Source organism: Ochlerotatus camptorhynchus, unplaced genomic scaffold (genome assembly GCF_037179485.1).
Source record: "Ochlerotatus camptorhynchus isolate MF236.1 unplaced genomic scaffold, CSIRO-AGI_Acam_v1.1 ptg000577l, whole genome shotgun sequence".
In the NCBI taxonomy this organism is placed as follows: domain Eukaryota; kingdom Metazoa; phylum Arthropoda; class Insecta; order Diptera; family Culicidae; genus Ochlerotatus; species Ochlerotatus camptorhynchus.
Genome location: NW_027041058.1, coordinates 5013867 through 5041581, shown reverse-complemented (window position 1 = coordinate 5041581; position 27715 = coordinate 5013867). Strand labels below are relative to the sequence as shown.

Sequence of the window (27715 nt, the reverse complement as noted above, 5' to 3'; positions counted from 1 at the left end):
ATTTACTTTGTAAAATTAACCATGATTGCGACTATTTGTGGATTCTATCAATTTTGTCCTTAAAAATACAGCTTTTTCCAACCATGTCATTCTTTGACTATTTTCGCCTGGGAACGCGATAACAACTTATACATACCAAAACTGCCATATTGCTCATCCATAAAATAAAAATTATCTTTTTATTGGCTCAATGAAAGCAAACACATGAATTGCATTTTTCATCACTAATTGCTGAGGAATACTGGGGCCTCCCTTAGCTCAGTCGATAAAGGTGCAGCTACAAAGCAAGACCATGCTGGAGGTGGCTGGGTTCGATTCCCGCTCCAGTCTAGGAATTTTTCGAGTTGGAAAATTTCTCGACTTCCCTGGGCATAGAGTTGTGATTGTACTTGCCACACAATTATACTAGTGCAAAAATGGTACAGCCATCGAAAGCTCTCAATTAATAACTGGTGGAAGTGCATCTTAGAACACAAAGTTGAGAGCACGCAATAAGCTAATGTGCGAGATGCAATAAGTTTAAAATGCAAAGAAGAAGAAGAATGCTGAAGAATTCTGTTGATAAGATTACACGGTGTCTCGGTGATCGCTATTATCAACAAGAAATGTCCATCAAATCTGTACATATTTACCAGTCAATAGAGATGGTGATCCATAAAATCAAAATTATCTATTGCTGATTCCGGACCATTCGCTTGGCCAGGAATTCAGGAATGCAAAAATAACATTTGTTTTTTTTTTAGCTCGTCGCAGAACATGTTCAGTTCAAGCGAGGAGGGAATCTCCTTTTACACGAGTTTTTTAAACGGGCCACATACAAAATGTTCTTTGCCTCGAAAAAAGCCCTATGTAAAATTTGAGCTCGGACATGATTTAAGAGTGTACATGAAATTTCGGAAATTGTTTTTTTTTATGGATGCCAAATATCCTAAAAATGCTTGAAACGATAAAAAAAAAATTAAGTCCCAGTAAGACAATTTTGGACAATTTTTTTTCACTTGACATTTCATGTATTGTTAAGTCGTTTGGCATTAAACAATTTTCGATTTTCTAAAATTAATAAGGTCCCAGAAAGCCATTTTTTTAATTAACACTAGATCTAAACGTTTTATGCATTTTAAAGTAATTTAGCATCAACACATTTTATTTCCGAAAGTCCCAGAAAGTCAATTTTGAACAAAACAAATAGTTTCAAGTTAACATCAGATCTCGACGTTTCATGCAGATTTGAGACATGTGGCATAGCATAAACAGAAATTTCTTCTTCTTCTTATTTCCTTTATTTAACGTCGGTCTCTGTTCCGCAATCTAGTGCCAATCACCGACGGACATCGATTGCCATCCATTGACGGCAATCGAATGTGCAGGAAGGCAGCTTCCACACCTGCGTAGGATATCGCACTCATTCAACACACATGGGCCGGGACCAACGGGCTTACTTCCCTTCCGAAGGAAGACGTGACCAGACATTTTTATGCCTCAGAAAAATCCCACCGACCTCAGTTGGTCACGCTTACCACTACACCACCGGCGCCGGCTTAAACAAAAACAAATTTCGATTAATTGATTTCATGTATCGTTACTAGGGTGCCAATGATTTTTTTTAAACCGACCATATACCAAATGTGCACTGCCTAACCCCTTTGCAAAATGTGGGTTCAATCGGACATGATTTAGGGGTGCCGCAATGCGGACAAAGCTCAAACTTTTTTATATGAAAAATATCCCAAGGTAGAGGGATACTAGATATACTAGATTCAATATTTAGCTTTGTTGAACATTATAATAACATTATGTATAAGGCAAGCAACATGCTACACACTTAGATTTTTTCCGAGATTGGCACCACCGAGCAGCTCGGCAATCTATTTAGCTGTATCTCAGTGAAAATTTTGCCGAGATTCAGTTAACAAACGGGAATTTTGCCGAGATCTCAGCTAACAAACATAAATTTTGCTGAGATCTCAGTAAAAATAAATGCCGAGCTTGCTCGGTGGTGCCGATCTCGGAAAAAAATCTAAGTGTGTAGGGTTTCTTGAAAGGTATAGTTTTCATTTCAATGGCCAATATACAATAAAAACATTATACGTAGCATATGTGAGACCTCTGCTTGAGTACTGTAGTATAGTCTGGGCTCCATATCAAGTTACTCATATAAACTGCATTTAATCAGTTCAAAAATAGTTGCTATTATTTGCTCTAAGAAAGTTAGAGTCTCGATATATATTGATAAATTTGTATGCACTTTAAAAGCGAAGACAGTTTGCAATGATAGCTTTTATAAACGATGTTATAGCACAAAGAGTGAATGCCACAGAGATTTTAGAAAATCTAAACTTTTATGTTCCCACTCGTTCCTTAAGAAACCGAAATATGTTTTATATTAACAACCAAAGAACAAACTATGCCAGGAACGCGCCTTAAAATAAATAGATACATGAAATTACGACAGCAAAATTTTCTTCTTATGCCAAATGTAAAACGAAAAAGATAAAGCGTTGACTAAAAAAAATGTCGAAAATCGTTTTGCTGAAACTTGAAATGATTCCAAAAATTGATTTTGTTTTTGCTAGTCGATTGTATATTCATTTTCCCATTGGTACTCTAATGTAAAAACGTTGTTTACTTGACGCATGTGTATTAGGGTGGATCAAAACATCTATTTGCTCCACCCCACTCAATCAATTCAAAATCAGGTCTTGATCATTCTCTCAAAATGAGAGCTCATTTTGTTGCGAACTCGTACTGCACTGGCCCTTTGAAGTTTATATGGGAATTACTATGGGAAAAGTAAACTTATACTCCTCGTTCATCGTTTTGGCAGTGCTGTGTGAAGAACCAATCGGTGCGGCACGTTTTGTGCTAGTTTTGGGACTAAATATTTGCTGAATTTGTGCTTTGTGTGCTGCTCTCACATTCCGTTTTGTTTTTTTTTGCTGCTCCTTTTTTCCCTAGCTTATTCCGTTTTGTTTTCCGGTATGAGCTCGATCGCTTGTGATGTATTGTTCAGGCTTTTGTTATCACGTGTGTGATGTTTTTGTCTTAAAGTAATAGATAACAAACTTGTACGATCGATGGCTTATTGGGTTGAATGAGCAGTGTGCTAGCAAAGCAAAATGAAAATTATATGTATGGAAAGTTAATCACCTGATTATCGTGCACTTGAGAAAATTTTGCTGTGTGAAGAGAGCCGGACGTGGTGCATGATAATTGAATTAAAATAGTTTTTCTCATACGTTACGTTTTCGAGTGATGGGATTTTTCCGATTGTGTTGTTGTGGATCGGTGGTCACATTTTGTATAGTCTCGTGCATTATAATTTGGTCTGATTGAATAAGTTTTGGTAAATGTTTTTTTTTTAACATTTAACGGTCAATTTAAAAGTATCGTAGTTGGTAGTACCGCCACCCGTAGCGCGCATAGTCAATTTCCTTGCATTTGACGTTTACAAACTACCGCCATCTGTTCAGCGTACTACTCACCACAGTATACTCACCAGATGGCTGTAGTGTTTTAGCGACGTTGTTTTACAATGAGAAATATTCAATGAGCTATGCTGATTCGATAACAGCTAAACAATGTCATAAACATAAAGGATTTCATGATGGTTCAGTATAGGGTTTATCCATAGATCACATAGTTAAGACCAATAGGGCATATCATATCATATAATTACGAATTATTGATCAAAACCCATTTTTACTGAACCAAAAGGGCAAATTAATTTAATTACAACCAGGTACTAGTGTTTACTCTCCCAATATAATTACATAAAAAAAAGTTTTATTTAGTTCTGTTAAAGTTTGGTTCAAGAAATGGACGAACATTATAGCTACCTTAAAACGGGGGAAAGTTGATCAATTATTTCCGATAAACTTGAATATTTTTTCAACCATATTTAACACATACAAATACCTTTCAAACCTTTACTGGCAAATGTTTGTCTGATGTACGAATTTTTGTTAGCATGTTTGGTTTATTTTTTAGAATTAAAATTAGATAAAAAATGTAAATATTCAATTGTAGGTTTTTATGCAATGAAATATTCAGAGGTTAGCATTTATACTTGATATTTGCTGATGCAGAATATGGTGCAAACATTTCTTCAAAAGCTGTGGTTTACGATTAAACTGCAATATATAAAAATATTCCTAAATGAAGGCAACCAACATCAGTTTTTCTAATAAAATCAATGTTATGGTACAAAATCGTTCATTTGATTTCAGATTCGGATTTAGCGACGCAAAATAAAATAAAATAAAATAAGAAATTTTGCCTAACACAGCCCAACATAAATTCTGTTTCTGATAGCATTTTTGGGAACAGTTAAAAATTGCATATTTTATCACTTCCACCACATTGTACATTTAGAATGGTGGAATGCATCGTTTGTTATATCATGAAAAAGGATTGTTAAGAAACGAAAATTGAACGTATGTGATCAACTTCCCCTCATTGATCAACTTCACCCCGTTTTACAGTACGTCAATAACTAGTACACTTGTCCTAGAAAGTTCTGATTAGTGCAGAGTTCATAAAAAAAATCCGTTAATCATTTTCATACCATTTTAGAATCATACAAAGTACTCATGTACACTTAATTGCTATGATATCATCTTATCAATTTTTAAATTTATTGAACATTCATTATTTTATTTATTTTTTTTTGTTAATATGTTAATATGAATGAGGCTTTTCCACTTTGCTGCACAATAACTAGAATTGAATTTGATGCTACACCATCCATCTAGGCTAGGTACCTAAAATGTAACGTGAAAATAGCGCACACCATCGCGAACGCCAATCATTCACTTAGGCATGTAATAGCGCTTGTCATAGCTTCTTTCTTCTTATTTTACTTTATTATAGAGAATTTCAGCCCTGCGCTGGTTCGTCTCTTCCGCGCTTGTCATTGCTATCAACGTGTCTTCAAGTACTCGTAGCAGCTATGTGTAGAACACCTGTTACGTAACAAGTATTTTGGGTTTAAAATATTCGGCGTATATTAACATGATGTAGCATGACACATCGGAAGTGCCACAAAAAGAATGAGATGTTACAGGTTGAGTGTCATCAACAGTTTGCTTGTCGAGATTCATTCAGGGCGTAATGCACGTGGTTAAGCCGTTTTTGATATGAGATATTCCAATCTGGTGCTCGATGGTAGTGAAGTAGAGTGGAGTGAAAGGGAAATTCACGGTGAAAATGCCACTCTCCGTTCGCATATCAAGTGGATGTTTGTTTACCCAGTGGTGCTCGAAAGGATGATGAGGGTAGAAAGCGGCTTTCCTCCACGTTGGCATTCAATGGAAGCATGCTGTTGATCCTGAAACATGCAAACCTGTGTGCCTTTTTTCAGATTTCACCTTGGCATCGGTTTGCTTTTCAACTTGTTGAAATGTTGTGATGGCAAAATTCATAACGTGGTGGTTTCATTTCTTTTGAGGGTAATGTTAATGCTCTCTGGTTGTTTTGTTCTGGCTCAGCTGAAAAGTTTTGCATTTATTTCAGTCATTACATAATTTCTGCTCTTGGTTTCAAATACGATTGTAAAAGTACATAGAAATCTAATATAAAAAAACATGTAGGGGAAATGGCTCTAATGTTGGCCTATGGATCTAAGATTGGACCCATCGCTAAAAATCTGCTATTTATCAATTTTATCTAGATGAATGCGTCATTGGGATGGTGGATATTTTTTGTCACTATTGAAAATTTAGTCGATTGTTGAATTTATGTATGGGCCCAAATTAGGGGAATTTAGACCGATATTACATCCATTTTCCCTATGAAGTATAAATTTGGGATCATTTAATTTTGTAAACATGTGTTCAATAATAGCAACTTTAGAATTATTTTTAGTCAAAACTTACCACTTATTACGGATAAAGTAATACATTATCTAAATTATAGTAATGCTGATCAGATATTTAAATACTTGTACAGTTTTCGTAAATGTAAATGGATCATATTTTAGTTGTGAAAAGGGGTCTTCTGTGTAGTGCAGCTTCCATTTCTCGAAATAAGTAGAAATAATTCCCCAATATGCGTTCTTGTTCGCACATTATGATCATTGGCATCGTTATGTTACGAGGTTTCCCAAAATTTCATCCTGAAAAACATCGTCTGCACCTTTCATCTGCACGTTTCGTCGTCCCATAAGTGTATGAGTGGTGGTCATTGGCGATGAATCTTTTATGTACCATCTGGGAGCAATGAAATTGGCCTCCTCTCGATGTCCCATCCAGGTCCAGTCTGATAGCCTTTCGGTTGGTACGCAAAAGAAAGCCGTTGGTAGCTTTTGGTCCACACCACGAAAACATCGTTCAGATTTCCATGCGAGCACACGGTACGACAAGGGACGATTTTTTTTTATCATGACGCGTTTCAGCCGCTTGTAGATGAAAGATGCCGTAGAGTTCTAACAGTGCTTTCAAGTTGTTTGGATTTTCCTTTTCACCGCTTGTCGTTAATCTACATTTTTAATCCATCAATTACTCTGTTCTTTTGCTTTTTCCTCTGTTCGTATTTTTGCGTGTCTTCAAAAGGGTTATCAAAGTTTGCCAAACTAGCCCGATCCGTCACCAGGAGCCGTCAATTTAGTGCGCATTTGCCTACGCTAAAGGATCCTACTAAGCAATCAAACCTAGCTCATGTAAGTATTATTTTTCGATTATGCAAACGACATTGTTTTGACAAGGAAATGGTATGAAATATGGATGAGTAATACACATTAATACATTCTGTTTAACTCTGCAATTTATTTAGCTGGTTGACAGGCAAAAATGCTATATACAGTACTGGACATTAAAAATATTTAATACACTGTGATTTTTTGTCTCTCCATGACATTTCAAAGAGCATCAACATTTCTGAAATGTTGGCTGCTGGTCAAGCATTCAATGTTAAGCAGTGTAATTTGTGGCTTGATTGACCAAGTCTGTATGTAGTTTTGACTGCCCTTTTTCAATGTGTTTTTTTCTTGATAAGTTGAATTTTAAGCATTTGTAGTTTAAACATCATAGTACAGTCAAGATTCCTATAGTAAGGTTAATAGGGACTGCATTAACGAATACACGTAGCATTCGGGATTAGAGCTAATTGGGGACAAACACTAATTGTAGAGTAATTTGAAAAGATAACTTCCTGGTGTCTTCTGAAAAGCTATTAACAAGATAGATGACCTCCTTTTGGGGCAATTTTACATCCGGAAAGTCAGAAGTCTGGTCCTCCGGAAGACCCAGAACATCCGTAAAAGTGGTCAATTCATGAACCTGATCCTAAAGCACCGCGAAATCACTCATAGACGTCTTATCAGAATTAATTCGGAATTGTGATGATAGGAATATGAACCCTGGGAACCACGCAATGGTTCACTGGTAGATCCGAAACATCCGTAAAAGTGATCAATTCATGAGACTGATCCTAGAGCTGCTCATATTTTTTCGAAATCACTCATAAACGTCTTACCAGAATGAATCCGAGGTTGTGATCGGAATATGGACGGAATGGTCCTGTAGAAGATTCGGAAGGTTAGCAAAAGTGGTCATTTCATTAAACTGATCCTCGTGCTCCACGTTTTTTTGAAACCACTCATAAATACCTTATCAAAATGGATTCAGAGTTGTGACTGGAATATGGACACTGCAGACTATGGGATGGTCCACTAGAAGATTCGAAACATCCGTAAAAGTAGTCAATGCATGAAACTGATCCTAAAGCATGGCGTATTTTTCGAAACCACTCATAGACATCTTATCAGTATGAATTCGAAGTTGTAAACAGAATATAGACCCTGGAGACCACGCAATGGTTCACCGCAAAATCCGGAACATCCGTAAAAGTTATAAATTCATGAAACTGATCCGGATCTTGTAGTGGACCAACCCGTGGTCCCCAGTATAAATTGTCTGGTCAAAACTCCGATTTTATTGTGATAAGATATCTATGAGTGGTTTTTTAGAAACCGTGGAGCTCTAGGATCAGTTTTATGAATTGAGCGCTTTTACGGATGTTCCGGATCTTCCGGTGGACCATCCTGTAGTCTCCAGAGTCCATATTCCGAACTCAACTCCAAATACATTCTGATAGGATGTCTATGAGTAGTTTCCAAAAAACCACGGACCTCTAGAATCAATTTCATGAATTGACCACTTTTACGGATGTTCTAGATCTTTTAGTGGACCATCTCGTGGTCCCCAGTGTCCGCTTACTGGTCATTCCTCCGAATTTATTGTGATATTTAAGACGTCTATGAGTGGTTTGGAAAAAAAACCGCGGTGCTCTAGGATCAGTTTCATGAATTGATCACTTTTACGAATGTTGTGGATCTTTCGGACGATCAGTAAATGGTTGCTAGGGTCCATACTCTGATCCCAACTCTGAATTATTTCTGATACAACGTTTATGAGTTGTTTTGAAAAAAAAAACCACGGAGTTCTAGGATCAGTTTAATCAATTTACCACTTTTACGGGTGTTCCGGATCTTCCACAGGACCAGACTTGTGTCCAACCGGAAACTAACTCTTCCCAAAAGGTGGCCAACTATCTGCTTACCCTTGACAAATTTAAATGATCCATAATAAAATGAAAATACTATCTCATGTAAAAATCAGCAACAAATTAACAACAGCATCATAATTAGCAGCAAACATATGAACAAATTTAAAAAAATCTGTATAAAGACGTTTAGAATGAAGATGTTTCGTATAATAGATGTTTGGTACAATGGATATTTCGCACAATGGACGCATCTCATAGTTTGCTCCTGCTATTACACTATATATTTTCCTAATATAGTAGCACTTAAAAATATTTCTCGACGTTACTTAAGTCATCCGATTTCTTATGAGATGCAGAGCAGATAACCCCGTGAAAAATGTACATTCATCGTTTTGATTTCACTTTACTAAAGTGAATAAATCGACCTGTTTGCTGCTAAGATGATATCGGTGTTCCTAAAGTGATGAATAGGCTGTACTTAAGGGGACTTGATAATTCTTCCGAATATCCGTTGTATACAATTTGGCTTAAGTAACATTATGGGTCCACCAAACGACGTATGAAAACTTTAGGTTTGACAGCATTTTTTAGCGAAAGCTAGCGATCCGTTATCGTGCGATCAAAACACTGCTTAGTAGGTTAAACATTGCTCTCAATCACTATGTGTTTAATTTTAAATAGGAATAACATTTCGATCATCAAAACAAAACCATGTTGTTCTTGGATCGGTAATGGCATTTTGTTGTTCATGTATGCCATATGAAAGCTTATAGGCCATTATATCGATTGTCATTACTCCGAATATCATTCATTCGATTGGCCTATTACGATATTACCCCGAATGGCCTATTACTACCAATAGTATATTAGCCTGAATCCCAGAATGATTTAACTCTCTCAAATTTTTTAATAGGTGCTTCCTCCTCTCTTGTAGTTAAATCTTTCTTTAATACATGAGCTGTACTTAAACAGATACATGCTTTTGAACAATCCAACTCAAATGCTCAATTGTCATTTCTCTCTCTTGAATTTGACTGCTTCATCCTACATCATGAGCTGATCGCTATTTAATAATCGAACTGAAAATGCTATCTCGCAGAATTTGCTGCTTCTTAATATGAAGAGGAGTTTTTTGACAGATAATATCGTTTGAACAATCAAACTGAAATGTTCAACAGCCATTTCTCTCTTATGCAGATGACTTTTTCTTTTAAACTATTTTTGAAAGATACAGTCGAAAGTAATATTTCAATCTTGGAGCTGTCACCTTCTTTAAAACAAAAAACAAAAATGACAGATAAAAACCATCAACTAGATATAAATTATTCAGTTCAACCACACCTGTTGTCCAACCCGGCAACAGTAGATGTACCTCTTGGTCTCAATCAAGCTATTGACAGTTTGGATAATCGATATATTCACCCCAGTATTATGGACCAACTAGTCACTATTATGGGTCAATCAGTTCTGCGTGATAATCAAATGGCAGTGGTCCATAATCGTAGGTGGCCCATTACTGGGGTGACTGTACAAGCTATTCTATCGGTGCACTTTGGTCATTGCCTAAAATTCCGTCGGTGTTAGTTTTTCGTTGCCGTGATTAGTGTTAAAGTGAATAAAACCTGGGACGTGATTCTTTGACATTTGGGCTGATAATACATTCGGAATAATGGCATTCGGGGAAACAGGTCATTAGGGGGCTCATAGTTTTCGCAAAGAAATGGAGTTAAGGATAATGGTATTCGGTGTAATGTCATAGAGACGCCATATGATAAAATATTGATGTTGAATTACGGGCAAAATGACCTTGCTAGTGATTCATTGGACTTAGTTACCCGCACATATAGCGATTAAAAATCGACCCTTGAATAAAGTGATACTTTCTTTCCAGCATCATGCTACAAACAAACTATTTGGGGCTTTTTCATTACTTTTTATCATACAATGGTACCGTAAAATCCAGTTTTCAGTTATCCCATCGTTAAATAGATAGTTTAATGTTATTAATCTCCCTATAAAAATGCAAAATTTTCGCTCCGTATAGTCACACTCTGTGTTTTCACTGAATCTGCACTCGAGAGCGCTCTCAAGTGCACCTTCAGAGTGACTCTGCGGTGCGGAAGATTAATAGCACGATGCTTTCTATTTTATGATGGGTTAACTTAAGCATTATATACTTATTAAGAAGCATTGAAAATACCTAGAAGAGCGAACCATCCTTGTGTCAATATTATTTTTATGACCATCGTTTTCAATTGAATACATTTAGCCTACACAATAGGTTCATTTTGTAATTAGAAGATGAACAATGTGATTGCTAAACCTAAAACATACTTTAAACTTTTAAGTTTCTAATTGCGAATTTTGAGATTCGTTTAATTTCCTAATTGCAGCATCGCTGGGCGAAGTGGTTAGCATCCATGCTTCTCACGATAAAGGCCACGAGCTCAAACCTCATCTCCGTACAAGTTACGAACATTGTGTTAAAGTGACTATAATACAATGAAAAATCATCCTTCTTTTAAAATCTGCGTTATGCCAAATGTCTATCTCGTACAAAGAGCTTGATGCGGAACATCCATTATGCAGAATGAACATTATGCGAAACGCTCTTATGCGAAATGTCCTTATGTGAAACGTTTTTATGCTTAATCAGCAATCAGAGTTCAACATGTAAAAAGGCTTATAGAATATGCTGATTTGAGTATTACGGTCCACGGTATTTAGTGTTTTTTTTTATAAAAAGTAATTTGGTTATTTAAATAATAGCATCATGTTTAGAAGAAAAAAGTGTGAATTGGACAGCATAGCAAAGGCAAGGCGATCATAAAGAAATCTAAGTGCCAACTTTGCATAATTTGCAATAACCTTACTTTTTTTTCAACTCTAAAGTCCCCCTCGAGGCCTTCCTACAGCAGCAAACATAGGCTGAAATGCATTACAGACCAAAAACATATATTTCAAAGTTTTGAATTTTAGAACCTATCTTCATTTATTATTTATCCAAGCAATATCATGGGGATTGTAATAAATGCAAATATGACAAGACTTGATGGTTTTTTCCACAATTCAATATCTTTATTTTATTCAGGGCGTTGTGCTTAAATCAAACCAACTAGCTTTATTCTACCCTTCTGGACGCTATTTTGAAGCAATGTATATGCTCCCAGCAGCAGTCTCTTATATTTATGTACACCTTAGGATGGCTTCAATATTAGAAATTTCACCAACGATGCTGCTTTCGACATCAATTATTCAACTGGTGTTATGGTTAGCTTGTATCGCAATTTTAATTTTAAATATCCTTGCATCCCTACTCCTCTTTAATGTTCGTCCCCATTTTTCATATCCCTTTGTTTGTGTCGTGTGCTATACTAATTCTCGTCCTCTCTCATTGTCATTCTTGTGCTGCTTGCCACCCACTCGGCCGTACATTACCTTACAACAGATGATGTCATTAAGTGCCGATGTTATGCCACAATATCGTCAGGAAGCGCCAAAAACACCGCCGCATATATTACTGCATTATTGTGCATTTAAAGCAATCTGGGATTGGGTGATATTGTGTTTAACATTTTATACTGCAATTATGGTAAGTGTTTTCAGCTTATCAATCTGCATGAACATCTGCCCTCACCACCGATGGTTTCATCTCTTATCATCTTTGTAATCAAATCTTCTCAAAATGCCATCAAAAGGCAAAAGATTCATTGTTGGAGATAGAAAAAAGTTTATCGATAGATAAATTACGTTATTTCACGGTTTGCATCTCTTCGTCGCACATTGTAACGGTCATCTCATATAGTCTTATGTGATACTTAACAATCTATAGCCCGTAATAGTTGAATCAATGCCGTTTCCTTTACATTCAATGTCTATGTTGAACAACACTTTTTATACTGATTAATTGATAGCATATTATAAATTTTTTAACGTTGAGATGAAACCACTTACCTGCTATGTTCTTTAATGAAATCGAAAAACCGTTGAACTCAAATTCTCATTTTCTCCCAGGTACCATATAATGTAGCCTTCAAAAACAAGACATCCGAAGATGTTTCACTACTAGTAGTCGATTCGATAGTAGATGTAATATTTTTCATAGATATCGGTAAGTATTCTACCCTAAATGATTATTTAAATTCATACAGACAAAGTACATCAATCAGTTGCAAACGTTTATTCTGCTAAATTATTTAAATCTAATGAAGATCGAATAGCATAGACGTAGACAATGAGTTCATGTATTAGCGCATTATTGAACACCGCCACTGGCAACTTGTATAATAATTTCTGCAAAACTCCAATTATTTCCCCAAGTGGAATACCTTTCGACTCAAAGGTTCTGAATATTTGAATAAGATATCGAATAGAACATAAATGTAGTCCGAATCACTCAATAGCTGCTGAGAAGGACGACGACGATGACGATGACAACGATAAATGATTTTCCTCATTGAATTGTTTATTCTAATGAGCTCCTTCATTTAATTCCAGTATTAAATTTCCACACTACGTTCGTTGGCCCGGGAGGAGAGGTGGTCAGTGATCCGAAGGTTATTCGCATGAATTATTTAAAATCATGGTTCATCATTGATTTGCTTAGCTGCCTGCCGTATGATGTCTTCAACGCATTCGATCATGATGACGACGTAAGTATTGTGGCTACTGACTTGTGATATAGTTATTGATTTCTGCCTCGTGGCTACAAATGCTTTTGAAATCTGCCTAAATGGAACACGTTAGCCAACGCTAAACTGAGGGAAAATCAACACGTGACTACACGTTAAATCCTACTAAAACATACGTGCTCAAGGGGGAAATCCTGGACCGAAATAGTATCACTTTTTTGGACCTCAGAATCGTTCCCTTTTAAAAAAGATCACAAAACGGTACTTGAAGTTTTCCATCAATTTGTCCTGTGGGCGTTTCTGGACATTCTGATGTTTCAAATTGGGAAAATATTTTTATGTAATGAATAAATTAAGTGATTGAAATTTCACCTACACAATAAAAAACGGGCAGATGTGCCAATATTTGTTGCCAATGTTCCATAAAAAGTTATAAAATTATATGTGCCATAAAAAATATTAAATTTGCCAATACCAAAAATGAAATGTTCCATAAACTTCAGCGATTTTTACGGAACATTTCATATTTTTCAAATAACATTTAATCATTTTTAGGGTAAATTGCATCTTTTTCTTGAACTGAATATTTACTATCCTGGGCGGGCGTCAAAAAGAACCTTATAAAAGATGAAATGTTGTCTAAAAAAGATGACGTGATCTCTAAAACATATGAAATAAAAAAAAAATTTAAATATACCAATCGAAAAGATGAAATGTGCCATAGAAGTCACCTAAGTTTATGGTACAACTCCTCTTTTAAATTGGTACATATCATTTTTTTTGTATTGGCGCATTTCATATTTTGTACTGGCACTTTTCATATTTTTTAGGGAGCATTTCATTTTTTTAAGGAACCTTTTATATTTTTCGTGAAGTGTCCTGCCCGTGTTTTTTTAGAAAAAGAGGAGCATTTTTTTAACTCTTTGTTAAGGGGAAAATTACCGCTCCGAAAACATAATTACGTTTCGATTTTTCTAAAACACTGGAAAAAGATATCAAAAATGTAAAAAAAAAATCACATTTTTTCTAGTTTTCTAAAGAAAATTCATATGCTTAAAAACGTTGAACTCAAAAAACCACAAAACATCGTCTTTTCGGGTTTGCCGAGAGTTCAATATTTTTTCATGATGAGATAGAAAAAATATTTTCACATGTAATTTTTGACAAAAATCTAAGAAAGAAACTGATTTTCTTGGATTTTTGATAATGTTCCCCAATATTCTTAGAAAAATAAAAACGTGCAGAAATTTTTTTTTATTTTCGGGCCGGTAAGCTTTCCCTTAAGAGGAACCATACCGCTCCGAAAAAAAATAATTGAGTTTCGATTTTTCTAAAATTATTGGGAAAAAGATATAAAAAATCTAAGAAATCACATTTTTTTTCGTATTCTTTAAAGAAAATTCACCCGCAAAAATAATTTTTGTAAACATGGCATAGAGTTCAACTCAAAAAACCACAAAACATCAACTTTTCGGTTTTGCTGAGAGTCCAATATTTTTTCATGATGAGATAGAAAAAAAATTTAAATTTTCTAAAGAATCTAAGGAAGAAACTGATTTTCTTGGATATTTGATATTTTTTTCCAATGTTTTAGAGAAATTAAACGTGCCGAAAATATTTTTTTTTTATTTTCGGGCGAATTTTTTTTTTATATATCATTATGGCATAAAGTTGGACTTAAAAAACCACAAAACATCGACTTTTCGGTTTTTATGAGAGTCCAATTTTTTTTCATGATGAGATAGAAAAAATATTTTTTAAATGTAATTTTTGACAAAAATCCAAGGAAGAAACTGATTTTGTTGGATTTTTGATAATTTATCCCAATATTTTTACTAAAATAAAAACGTACCGAAAATATTTTTTTTATTTTCGGGCTGGTAAGCTTCTCCTTAAGGCTAGTAAGCTAGTTTATCTCAGAGTTAAAGGATCGGAGCCCGTCAGCAACAAAAATACCGTTTTAACAGGTTTTCTAAAATAGAAGAGATGTTTCCTAAAAAATACGAAACGAGCAAAAAAAATAAATAAAATAAATGTTCCATAGAAACCGCCCTTTTTTATTGGCACTAATCATTCATTTTTGGGTATTTCATATCTTTTTTTGGCGAATTAAATATTTAGTATAAGTGCATTTCATATTTTAAGGATTATTTTTTAAGGAACATTTCATCTTTGTCTGAATGTAAAGTAGGGTTAACTACCCCATTTCCGGCCTATTAAGCACAACCCGCACTTAGTCGTTCTTAATCTAGCGTAGTTTAACACCAAACGGAATGTTATTATTACTGATGGCTTCCAAATTTATTTACCTTTCCGTATGTACCGTAAGATTTGATAATGAGAAGCCAATCGTTGAGATATTGTCAAAAGTCTAACACTGCTTCTTGACGCCAAACTCGGCCTACGGATTCTAAACTCGGCCTAACCCAATCAAACGCCATTGAAACGCCAATGAATTCACTTCGGCCTATCGGATGAAAATAAAAATTATTTCGATTCTTTTGTTTTTGAGAATAATGGGTGCAAACCTTCATATCACGCGTTCTCATTGACTTCGTTCCGTAGCTTATTAACTAATGTATCGTATCAAACACATAATTGACTTGTTAACTCTGAAATCATGGATTTATTTGAAGTTTTCTTCTCGATAGGCCAAAAATGGGCGATTAGGCCGAAGTAGTTCTCTACCCTACGTGTTTTTTTTTAATTGGAGGAGTGGAGCGACTTTTTATGTGATTTTTTTTTTGTTTCTATTGGTACAAAAATGGGCTACCGTTTCAAATTAATGGAGAGATGCGTGACCTATGGGGATATGAAACCCTTTCGGTTGTATGAAGCAATGGTGAAAATCAACTGCATTAAACCTGTTATGAAATAGCCTATAGGTTTATTGGAAATCATTGAGCATACTTGGATTGAGATTATTGGATTATCTTGTTTTACCAGGTTATTTCCAATCTATAGACCTATTCGGTCTTATAAACTTCTTGAACTAAAATGTCAAAATCATAACAAAAAAGGAAAAGTATATTTTGTGCAGCCTCAGAATTCATATTTTTTTTAAATTGAAGGCTTAGGAAAAACTTGTATTTATCCACCTATTGTGAGATCTGACCGTTCTTAACCACACAGGAATTCCCCGAATAGCACGATGCGTGGTTTCGTCCACTCACTACAATTTGTCGGCTGTCTTTTAACCAATTAAGTTGATTTTCTGTAGGTGACAAGTTTATGGTTGATCCTAATCACGTTCAAAAAATAAGCTCATTTGCTGTAGGACAGACAATAAATGTCGATGGGTGAACAGTTCCATCCACCGTGCTATTCAGGGGATTCCTGTATTCATAGTCCAACGAAGACTTAAGATGATTAATAAAATGTTCAAATGCGATATAGGACAAATAGCAGAAAGACATTTGACTGAATTGATATTCATGTTCTTTGAACTTAAATAAATTGAAACCACATTCACTCATCTAAAATCAACTTTCGATCGAGTTTACCTGGAACGTATAGGAAGAATTAGTGTCTCTGCTGATCTTGTCAGCTGGTTTGGATCTTACCCCACGGATCGTTACCTTACCGTTAATATTGGATTTGAATCTTCAGAACATTTTTCAAACTTATCTGGCGGCCACAAGGGAGCAACCTGAGTCCTTTGTAATTCTCACTCTTTACAAACGTGCTTTCTATCGTAATACCATCTGGCTGCCGTGTACCATCACGCTGATAACGTCAACACTTACATGGCCGTTAAAGGTATGGTGGACTGTTATGCTCTACAACTGTTGTTGAATCGTTTTGCTGATCCCGGAACATGTAACGATGAGCATCCACAAATCGTCTCATCGCAAGCTCAACCCGATTATGTACGATTACTCAATTAATGGTCTGTCCCTTGAGTGTGTTCTTCTAGCTCGTGATCTTGGCATCATCCTGGATTCAGCGCTAACCTTCCGATTGCAATGCAAAGCCAACCGACAGCTGGGATTCATGTTCAAATTATCCTGCGAATTGTTTATGAATTACGTTGAAGGCACTTCATGAAACTTGATATTCTCCAAAACATTCTTTAAGTATTGGTCTATTAAACATGGGTATCAAATTTCATGAAACAAGTTTCGTTACACGTTGAACGTGTTCCAACGTCAGTAGGTTTTTTGTTTGTTTCGTGTTGTACTTTGTAAAATGGCACGTGTCCTGAAAGGTAAATGATCCTCTCTGCTTCCGGTCTCTGTTCTGCACTCGGCTGCGATCTATTTTAGAATTCAACTCTCTCGTATGGTCCCCATACCAGTAAACTTGGAATGCTAGGATCGAAGCAATTCAAAGAAAATTTGTGAGATATTCCCTACCGTATACGACGCCTCCCGTGGCGAGACCCGTTGAACCTACCACAATATGAAGATCGATGCAGATTGTTGTAACTGCAGATGCTAGAGCAGAAACGGAATGTTGCCTATTTAAGCTTCGCTAATGGATTTTTTTGCTCCTTATACAGCCTTCATGACCTTGTCCACTCCATGTCAGCTTGGTTCAACGAAGTCTACATCCTCTTCAACTTGACTCTTATCTAGTGCTCAGAACGTCAAATACAACCAGGAATGTTTTTGCAGCTGAGTTATTAGCGAAAAAGAAAGTTAATGAAGGGAATCTTTAAAATCAGATAGGACCTTTTGAAATGTTCTTCTTGAAATTATAAGAATTATACTACTTGTATATTGGTTTTTTTTTTGTTTGTTTTTCTTTTCACCACTGACGAAGAGGATTGCTAAGGAGGCTACAATTTCCACTACACAAATAAAGTACTAAAAAATGAAGAAATGCTTAGAATATGGATAGAAAATACTTAAGGCCTGTTCGTAAACTTCATAGACAGTGTGTGTGAGATCTTAGACCCTCCTCCCCATGCGTAGGTAATCACTCATACATTTTTTTGTAAATTTGTATGAACCTTCAGCACTCGAACGTCCCCTTCCCCTCTTAGGTGTCTATGTAGTTTATGAGCAGCGCCATATTTGCTTAAAAATACAGACACATCACGCAATAATATCAATACCTGGGACTTAAATTAGGAAAACTTTGCAGAACCACTTTGTGGAAAACCGTATATCGATTCGCCTCCTGTGCAAAAAGTTATTGATTGTTTATTACCATTTACTGCTGGTCAACTGTTCCGCATAAACCTTCAGGCGTACATGAGAACAGCGAGCTTCAACTTTGGGTGCTCCACTAAATGATGTTGGTTAATAGCTTTTTGGCTCATAACTTGAATCGATTTGGGAGCTTCGACAAAGTTGTTCTGCATAGATTTACCATAATCTTTGTTGCAGGTATAGGTAATATTGAGCAATGCGTGAATTTTTGACCAGCACATGAATATTTCCATTTTATGTCCCATTCGTTAAAAATGTGACATAATTGTTCTGGAACTGAATACAAATTGTAAATGCAATGGGGACTGAGCAGGTGGTGTAAAGATGACTTACTCTAGAAGAGAGTATTCTTATTACCAATGCCCTGGCGGTGTCAGGCATAAAGGAATACTGGAAGAAAAAAACTACAAGGGATAGCCCTATGGGGTTGTACGCAATGATGACGTAGGACTACGTGGTCTTATATAATACATCTTATTTGCAGGAGCTTGTGTTTTGTGTAGGAATAGGAATTTGAGCGGGGTTCTCTCTGTTTATACTCTTTAGTATGACGCGCTTGACATAGATGACCCACAGCAACATACGAACAGCTACTGATTCCGATCAATAGCGGTGCGGCTTCTTCCTCCTTCTATGGATGCTCATGTGGGCTGCAGCTCACTGCTTGCAGGCAGCCTTTCGTTGTGTACTGGAGAACAATGTTCAACGTTACGCGCCGAAAGCACTGCTGCTGCTGCAGCTGATGCCGACGACCGGACACTACCACACACGGTGATTGGAACTGAATCCGATCAGCGGTTGAGGCCAGCCTTAATAGCTAGCTGCTTGCATCTTTAATAATTTTAATAATAATACCAATAATTGCACGTCCATGCAATTTTTATTAGTGACATTTTGTAAAATGATAAAGTCTTAATTTTAACAGATTTGTAGTTAAAATTCCTATCGATTGGCTTATTAAAAATTAAAATCCATCATCTTTGGATCAAAATCAGACCACTTTCATGCCGAGACCGACTTTAGTTTTTGAAATCGCACCCCCAATACTGCCTTGAAGTACATGGTATGTTAGATTTAAACATAGGGTTAACTACCCCATTTCCGGCCTATTAAGCACAACCCGCACTTAGTCTTTCTTAATCTAGCGTAGTTTAGCACCAAACGGAATGTTATTATTACTGATGGCTTCCAAATTTATTTACCTTTCCGTATGTACCGTAAGATTTGATAATGAGAAGCCAATCGTTGAGATATTGTCAAAAGTCTAACACTTCTTCTTGACGCCAAACTCGGCCTACGGATTCTAAACTCGGCCTAACCCAATCAAACTCGTTGGAGGCTTTTAACTCGGTTGATTGGAGATCTTTTTATCACGTTGATGACTCCAACCTGCAGTTAGAATTTTTTAACAATGTTTTGACGGATCTCCATAACACTTTCGTTCCTATCCGAACCACTATTAGTAATAAAAAGGATAATCCTTGGTTCAATTTTAGCATATGTAGGGCCATCGTTAATCGTGACTTATTATACAAACAATGGAAATTAAGTAACAACGTGGATGATCATCATGAGTTTAAAAGAGCACGAAACCACGTAAATAAGATGATACGCACAGCAAAACAAAATTATTTTGCTTCTCGTCTTGATCCTAAGGTTTCTCCTAAGGAATTGTGGAAAAATCTCAGGGCACTTGGATTCGGTCAAGCAAATGAACAATCATCGAACAGCTTTACGGCTGATGAAATAAACCGTAACTTTAGCAATTATTTTTCCGACAATAATATTCGAAGTTTTAGTTCTACGGGTTCAAACGGGTTTAACCACGATGTTTTCTATTTTGATAGAATAAACCAAGTAGATGTCATAAATGCCATGTACTCCATCAAATCAAATGCTCTTGGAGTCGACATGCTACCAATGAAATTCTTAAAGGCTATTTGTCCTCTATTAATTGAGCCTATAACACACTTATTTAACACTGTTGTAACTACAAGTGTATTTCCAGATGCTTGGAAGAAATCAAAAATTATACCAATTAAGAAAAAGGCTAATTTGAACACTTTAGAAAACTTGCGACCTATTAGCATCCTTTGCGCATTATCAAAAGTATTTGAAAAAATTGTTAAGATGAACATTTGCGATCACATCAATAGACACAATCTTCTGAATCAATTTCAGTCAGGTTATCGTTCGAAACATAATACTAAAACAGCTATGCTCAAAATAATTGATGATATAGGTCTAGTAGTAGACAAGGGTCGCCCGGTTGTTCTAATACTATTAGATTTTTCTAAAGCGTTTGATACTGTGTCGCATAGAATTTTATGTCAAAAACTCAGATCAAATTTTGGTTTTTCCGATCATTCCGCAAACTTGATTAATTCTTATTTAAGTATGCGAACACAGGCTGTATTTAATAATGGAGTTTTTTCTCAATCTATTTCCATAACATCTGGGGTTCCCCAGGGTTCTATTCTGGGGCCAATCTTATTCTCATTGTACATTAATGATCTCCCTGAAGTAATAAAGAATTGTAAATTTCATCTGTTTGCCGATGATGCTCAGGTATACTTTGACTGTGCAAGTAATTCTGTTGCTGAAATTTCTCAGAAAATTAATGAAGACTTGAAGAGGATCCTAGATTGGTCTGTAAAGAATATGCTTAGCTTGAACTCCAAGAAAACAAACGCAATTTTTATTACAAATAGTTCTTTTCAAAATATATTAAAACCTTCATTGCTTTTAGACAATGAAACAATTGAATACGTCGATAATGCTACCAGCTTGGGTATCCGTATTCAATCCAATTTTGGATGGGATAAATATGTGTTGTCACAATGTGGAAAAATTTATGCTTGTTTACGTTCACTTCACATAACATCATCATTTCTTAGAACTGATGTTAAAATTAAACTATTCAAAAGCCTCCTTCTTCCTTATTTTTTGGCATGTGATTTTCTCCTCGATGATGTATCTGCTGGTACGTTCAATAAACTTAAGGTGGCTCTTAATTCATGTGTTCGATATGTTTTTAAATTAAGTAGATATTCTAGAGTTTCTCACCTGCAACATCATCTAATAGGATGCCCTTTGGTAAACTTTGGCAAGCTACGCTGTTGTTTATTTTTGCATAGTCTGTCGAGAACAAAACAACCCGGTTATCTACACAGAAAATTGCAAACTTCACAAAGCAATCGGTCCATTAAATATATTTTGCCAAGACATCGCACGTCAAAGTACGGGAACTCATTTTTCGTGCGAGGTGTAGTTCACTGGAATTCTTTACCCAATAGTCTAACTAATGTAAATTCGTTAACAGCATTTAAGAGAGGATGTATTGAGCATTTTAGTTGAGTAGTAAATGTAGTTCAGTTTGTGTTACGTATCATTTTTTTTTGTTTTGTTATATACTTGTGGCGCTTGTTATACTTTGATATAATCGAAGTAAAAGAAGAAAGACATAAGTCTTAAGTTACAAAATATAAGTCAATAAATAAATAAATAAATAAATAAAACGCCATTGAAACGCCAATGAATTCACTTCGGCCTATCGGATGAAAATAAAAATTATTTCGATCGGAGTGCTTCTTTTGTTTTTGAGAATAATGGGTGCAAACCTTCATATCACGCGTTCTCATTGACTTCGTTCCGTAGGTTATTAACTAATGTATCGTACCAAACACATAATTGACTTGTGAACTCTGAAATCATGGATTTATTTGAAGTTTTCTGCTCGATAGGCCCAAAATAGGCGATTAGGCCGAAGTAGTTCTCTACCCTATCTAGATAGAGATGGAATAAGGCATAACCTCGGGCATAACAACTTTTGTAAACAATGACTTCTCTCGATGATTTTTAGGAATTCAAGGCACGCCCACGCAAACTAACGTTACCGTCGGGTAGAGGAAGTCCTAGCCTACCTGATGGTGATGTAGATTTGCGTGGGCAAGCCTTGACTTTCAAGACATCATCGTAAGAATTCATTGTTTACTAAAACTGTTACGCCCTCGTTCCAGCTCTATCTTGATATGGGAAATTACATCCGATTGATGATCCTTGACAAATGTCCAAAAAATACTCTTTTACAAATTTATGGTGGTCCTGAAAAGGACCGTTTTGTCGTGATGGTTGAGTAATGCTAAGCTATTAGGGTATGTTGTTTGGAATGAGGGTGACGCGCTTGTCATAGATGGCCCACAGCGACTCACGAAGAGCTACTGATTCCGATCAATAGCGGTGTGGCTTCTTCCTCCTTCTATGGATGCTCATGTGGGCTGCAGCTCACTGCTTGCAGGCAGCCTTTCGTTGTGTACTGGAGAACAATGTTCAACGTCACGCGCCGAAAGCACTGCTGCTGCTGCAGCTGATGGCGACGACCGGACACTACCACACACGGTGATTGGAACTGAATCCGATCAGCGGTTGAGGCCAGCCTTAATAGCTAGCTGCTTGCAGGCAGCCTTTCGTTGTGTACTGGAGAACACCACGACTTACCACGCGGCGATTGAATAAACACCAATTGGTGAGACCGGATGGAATTAAACTTTGAAATCTGTGTTAGAGAAATTAAACAGATGCGTAGAAATATATGTGATCGATTGGTGATAAAATAATTGAAATTGGTCCAGGTGCAGCTGAGTTATTAACGTTCGAAATCCTTCATAATTTTGTTTCATGTTCCATTTTCGGTTTTCACAAAGTGTACCCCCATATAGAAATCACAGACGTAGTTCTACGTCAAAAAAATCTGCGAAGCAGGATTCTTGACTGATCCGTTCATCCAAAGTAAGTAGTGGATTGAAATGAGTATCCGAAAACATATGCAATGTTCTACGTCGTCGTGCAATTTATCATTGTCAGCAAAGCTTTAACGGGGATTCAAATGACCGTTATTTCGTTCTGGGTTACAGTAAAAGCTGCAGTGTATTCTCTGATTATGATGCTGATGCAGTGTCGAGATAAATATTCATACATAATGGTACATAAACCGCATTGCTCAGAGGCGTTAAACTTTCTCTATACAACGTGAATTTGTTAACCAACGTTGTTTGTCGCTTAGGAAAATATATGTACACATATTACATCACTTTTGTTTAGACTACTAATAACCGATTCTGACCATGACTAAAACAACAATGACAAATTATCTTTCAGGGAATTGGATCACTTTTCAGCGCGTTGAAGGTAGTTCGACTGTTGCGTTTAGGACGAGTTGTTAGAAAATTGGATCGTTACTTGGAGTATGGAGCAGCAATGTTGATTCTATTGTTGTGCTTTTACATGTTAGTAGCTCATTGGCTCGCGTGCATCTGGTACTCAATTGGACGAAGCGATGCTGACAACGGGGTAGGTACCACTAATTAGCATGGTCAAATTTATTATTCGCTGGTGTAATAACAATTACTGATACTTCAATTGGATTGGTTGCTCTCTCTTCATCTCCATATAGGTACAATACAGCTGGCTGTGGAAGCTGGCGAATGTCACGCAAAGTCCGTACTCGTACATCTGGTCGAATGAGTCTAATGCACCAGAACTGGTCAATGGACCGTCAAGGAAAACGATGTACGTTACAGCGCTCTATTTTACGATGACATGTATGACATCGGTAAGCAAATTAAAATATTGATCCAATTTCATCTCTCCTCAACTTGCCATCCTGTTCGATCTACCTGCATTGAAAATTGATTGCTGTATGCAACACGTTTCAAATCTCCCATGGGAATTTTACCTTTACAAGCAAGCCAAATTAAATTTTATAACAGCTGTATTTGGATGCTTAGTTTCTACAACAATGTCCGTTACTACATTAATAGAACACCCTCGTCACAGAAAAAAGAAACGTGTACATTTCATATATCTTTTCAATTTTATTCTCGTTTTTTCCCGTTCCATTCTAGGTTGGATTCGGAAACGTGGCCGCCGAGACGGACAACGAGAAGGTATTCACTATCTGCATGATGATAATTGCAGGTGCAGTGTTCTACGTTCCGTTGCCTCGTCCTGTTTTTGACACTGTTTTAAACGTAGTTATTTTTAGCAAAATCAACTGTACTATGCGGCTCGCTCTCTATTCACACTGTGTCAGCTCAAGTGCAATAACACTATCGCTGGAAGCTCATTAAGTGTGTGTCTATTGGTTTTATCTAATCTGGAAGCTAGCTGCGATTAGCCAAAATTCTACCAAATTTCAATCACTTCAGTTGTTCTAAAAGAAAAAAAAATCTAAGTTCTTTTCACCAGTCTGCTTTCATTTCCTATGCTTTTTGTTTGTGGTAATTAATTTTCACGTCTTGTTTCTACCGTGTACATTCAAACACTTATGTTGTCTTTTGTTGTGTCTTTTATCTGTTTCCTTATATATGTTTGGATTTGCTTCAATATATTAGGGAGTAAGTTTCTTTTGAACTACATATAATAGAATGCTCGATCTTGTGAAAATATTATGACCTTTGTACTTGGAAATTCCTGATTGGTAATTAAAAAAGCCCTCTCATCCATATTATGAAACGAATATTGCCTCAAAATTCGTTGGTGTTCCTGTAAATATTAAATGATAGAAACGTTATAAGCGCTCACAAATATTATAACTTTGGAGTATTTGATCGTTGCTATTCTATTTTAAATTAGAGAATAAAGATGACATTAAATCGAAGCAGTGGACATGCCAAAATATCATAAAATCCTGTTTCGGAAGAAGAGAGAGAGAGGATACATTTCTTTCAACCAGAATGGAGTGCATAAATTCTGGGTATAATATTAGTCTATGCTTTTGTTTTAAGCCGATTGCTAAAAAACTGGCTAAACAGGAGTGGCTACTTCAAACTTTTTCGATAAATGCAGAATCGTGCAAAAATTAGAGCTGAACTTCTGAGTGTAGGTAGATTATTATACAGTAATTTTTTGTCTCGTGTTGAATTGTTTTCAAGTCTATTTGTTGTGCAACTGCTGAGTGAGCGTAGAGCGTAGAAAGAATCAAAAATTTAACCCTTTCCAAATGTGTCTTCACTGCGACTGCTCAACTGCTCAACTACAGCAGTAGCCGAGTTGCTATTCTCCGCAGTGTAAGCAAAGTGTGGAGATGAACAGAATATTGCTTTAATTGATACATTCATCATTTTAATTTTACTGTAAGGGGACATTCACAAATTATGAAATAGTTTTTGAACGATCAATAGATCCCCTTCCCCTTTTAAAACACTAAGATGTTAAGTTGACGCCCCCTCTCCCTAAAATGTTAAGAAGGTTCCTAAATGTTCAGAGTTTAGAACATTTCCATATTAGGGCCTGCTCAAATATTATGTAACGTGAACCGTCACGCTCTTTAAAAATACCTAATACCTGTCAATAATTAAATTCTTTTTTTTTTAAACTATAATTATTAAAGACACTTAACGCTCTTGGGTCATTTGTGACTTATCTGAGGGCCCCCCAGATATTTAAACTCGTGACTTTGACGTGAGAGGTATGGATGCTAACCAATACGCCATTAATCACGTAAGCACTTAGGGGGAGGCATTTTTGGATTTTTACATAGAAGGGAGGGGGACTCAGAAATATCCTAGTCAAGCATTAACAAGTTATATACACTATATATACTTTTGAAATATTCGAGCTTACAAAGAGGAAAGGGGGGTTTTGTTAAATATTACTTAGTCTTACAATGGAGGGAGAGGGATGGAATATCCTAAAAAAAATGATTACGAAATTATTTCATGACCCTTTAACGCATTTCCAGACTTCCCTCTTGCACCCTTTTGCGTTTCGTAATATTTGGTATGGTAATTCAGTACAAATTTAAGCTGTTGGCATAATGCGGGTAGGATATAATTATTCGATATAGGGGAAATGGCTCTAATGTTGGCCTATGGATCTAAGATTGGGCCCATCGCTAAAAATCTGCTATTTATCAATTGTATCTAGATGAGCGCGTCATTGGGACGGTACTAATGGATATTTTTGGTTGCTCTCAAACACTCCTGTTTCGTATCTATTTTCTCTTTAGTGGTGCGCGTTGAAAATCTCCACAGAGACGATCAGTGATTCACCCCAGTGAGTGTGAATCTCTCACCCGGGTGCAATATTTAGCATCCCTCAGCAGTAGATATTTTTAATTCTGTTATTACATCAAATAGAGCTTTACTTAAGCCGTAAATTTGCATCACATGAATTAACCAATAAAAAATTATATAAAGGCAGTTTGAGTTCAAAACGTCGCGTCGCTCTTGATTACTCTTTTCGATTAAACATATAGTAAACTCTATGATAAGACAAATTTGCGCGTACCAATACAAATTAAACATAATTTTCATTGTTTTCCAATTGCTTGCTTAGTCAAAGTGGTACATTAGCCACTATTTGTAATTTGTGAGTTTTTTTTTGCATGGCATCAACATGCAAGGATTTACTAGGATAATAATAAAATTAGAAATTTGTTTACTTCAACACACATTATACACTATTTAATTTTAAGTATTTATCACAATGGCACTTTCGTGGCGGGCAATGCCTACAATCCATATTAAATAGGGTTACGAACGGCTTAACAGCATTTGAAATACATTAAAAACTTTAGAATACAATATTTTTTTATGAGATTCTTCCTTCCGATAAACATGAGCAGTTCTTTCGAATTTAACTATTGTCGATATTTTTGACACTGCGAATAATGTTGGAAAATATCAAAATAAGGAGTCAAGGTATGATGAGAACCTAAAATATATTCAGAGTTGGTTGGAAATGCTAGCTAGCATGAAGCTTTAGTGTGATAATTTATAAACTAGAAAATGATCTTAGAAGAGTGTAGGTAGATAGTTCCGTTAGAGTACGGCAGTATGAAAATTGAATAGAAGTTGAAAATGTTTAATGCGACAGAGTCAAACGCACATGTTAGATAGCATTTCCAACCAACTCTGAAAATCGCAAACTTTGCGTATGAAGTAACATAAAAACACTTTGACTAGAATTTGCTTTTAGGATAATTTTCCTTTTTTAAAAAAACTTTTTTAAAGTTTTGTGGTGTCTACTGTTCTCGTACTGTACTAATGAAGCTTGGCATGTGATTTGGAATTTTTTATCCCGTTTGGAAAATTTGATGATAAATTACAATATCATAATTTTTCATATGATTGAAGATTTTTCATTCTTTTACCGACGATAAGTTCTTTCGATAAGTTCTTAGGGGCCTCATAGTCTAGTCAGTAAAGGCACGGTATTATCAAGCCGGAGACGGTGGGTTCGATTCCCGGTCCAGTCGAGGGAATCTTTCGGGTTGGAAATTTTCTCGACTTTCCTGGGCATAGACTATCATTGTGCTTGCCACACAATATACAAATTCATGCATTGGTATTGGCATCGAAAGCTCTCAATTAATAACTGTGGAAGTGCATTTAGAAAACTAAGTTGAGAGCACGCAATAAGCTA

General features: G+C 36.1%; 1 protein-coding gene across 4 annotated transcripts in view; it reads left to right on the top strand.

The window, feature by feature from the left end:
* eag (ether a go-go) overlaps window positions 1-27715 on the top strand; it is an 88301-nt gene that overhangs the window by 53000 nt on the left and 7586 nt on the right. For 3 of the 4 annotated variants that reach the window (XM_065236887.1, XM_065236890.1, XM_065236888.1), the window contains exons 6-12: window positions 6549-6655; window positions 11951-12094; window positions 12517-12613; window positions 13000-13154; window positions 23447-23638; window positions 23742-23900; window positions 24193-24265. In XM_065236887.1, coding sequence (XP_065092959.1) covers window positions 6549-6655; window positions 11951-12094; window positions 12517-12613; window positions 13000-13154; window positions 23447-23638; window positions 23742-23900; window positions 24193-24265 — 927 coding nt within the window. The remainder of the gene's footprint in view (window positions 1-6548; window positions 6656-11950; window positions 12095-12516; window positions 12614-12999; window positions 13155-23446; window positions 23639-23741; window positions 23901-24192; window positions 24266-27715) is intronic. The other variant, XM_065236891.1, reaches the window with a different exon arrangement.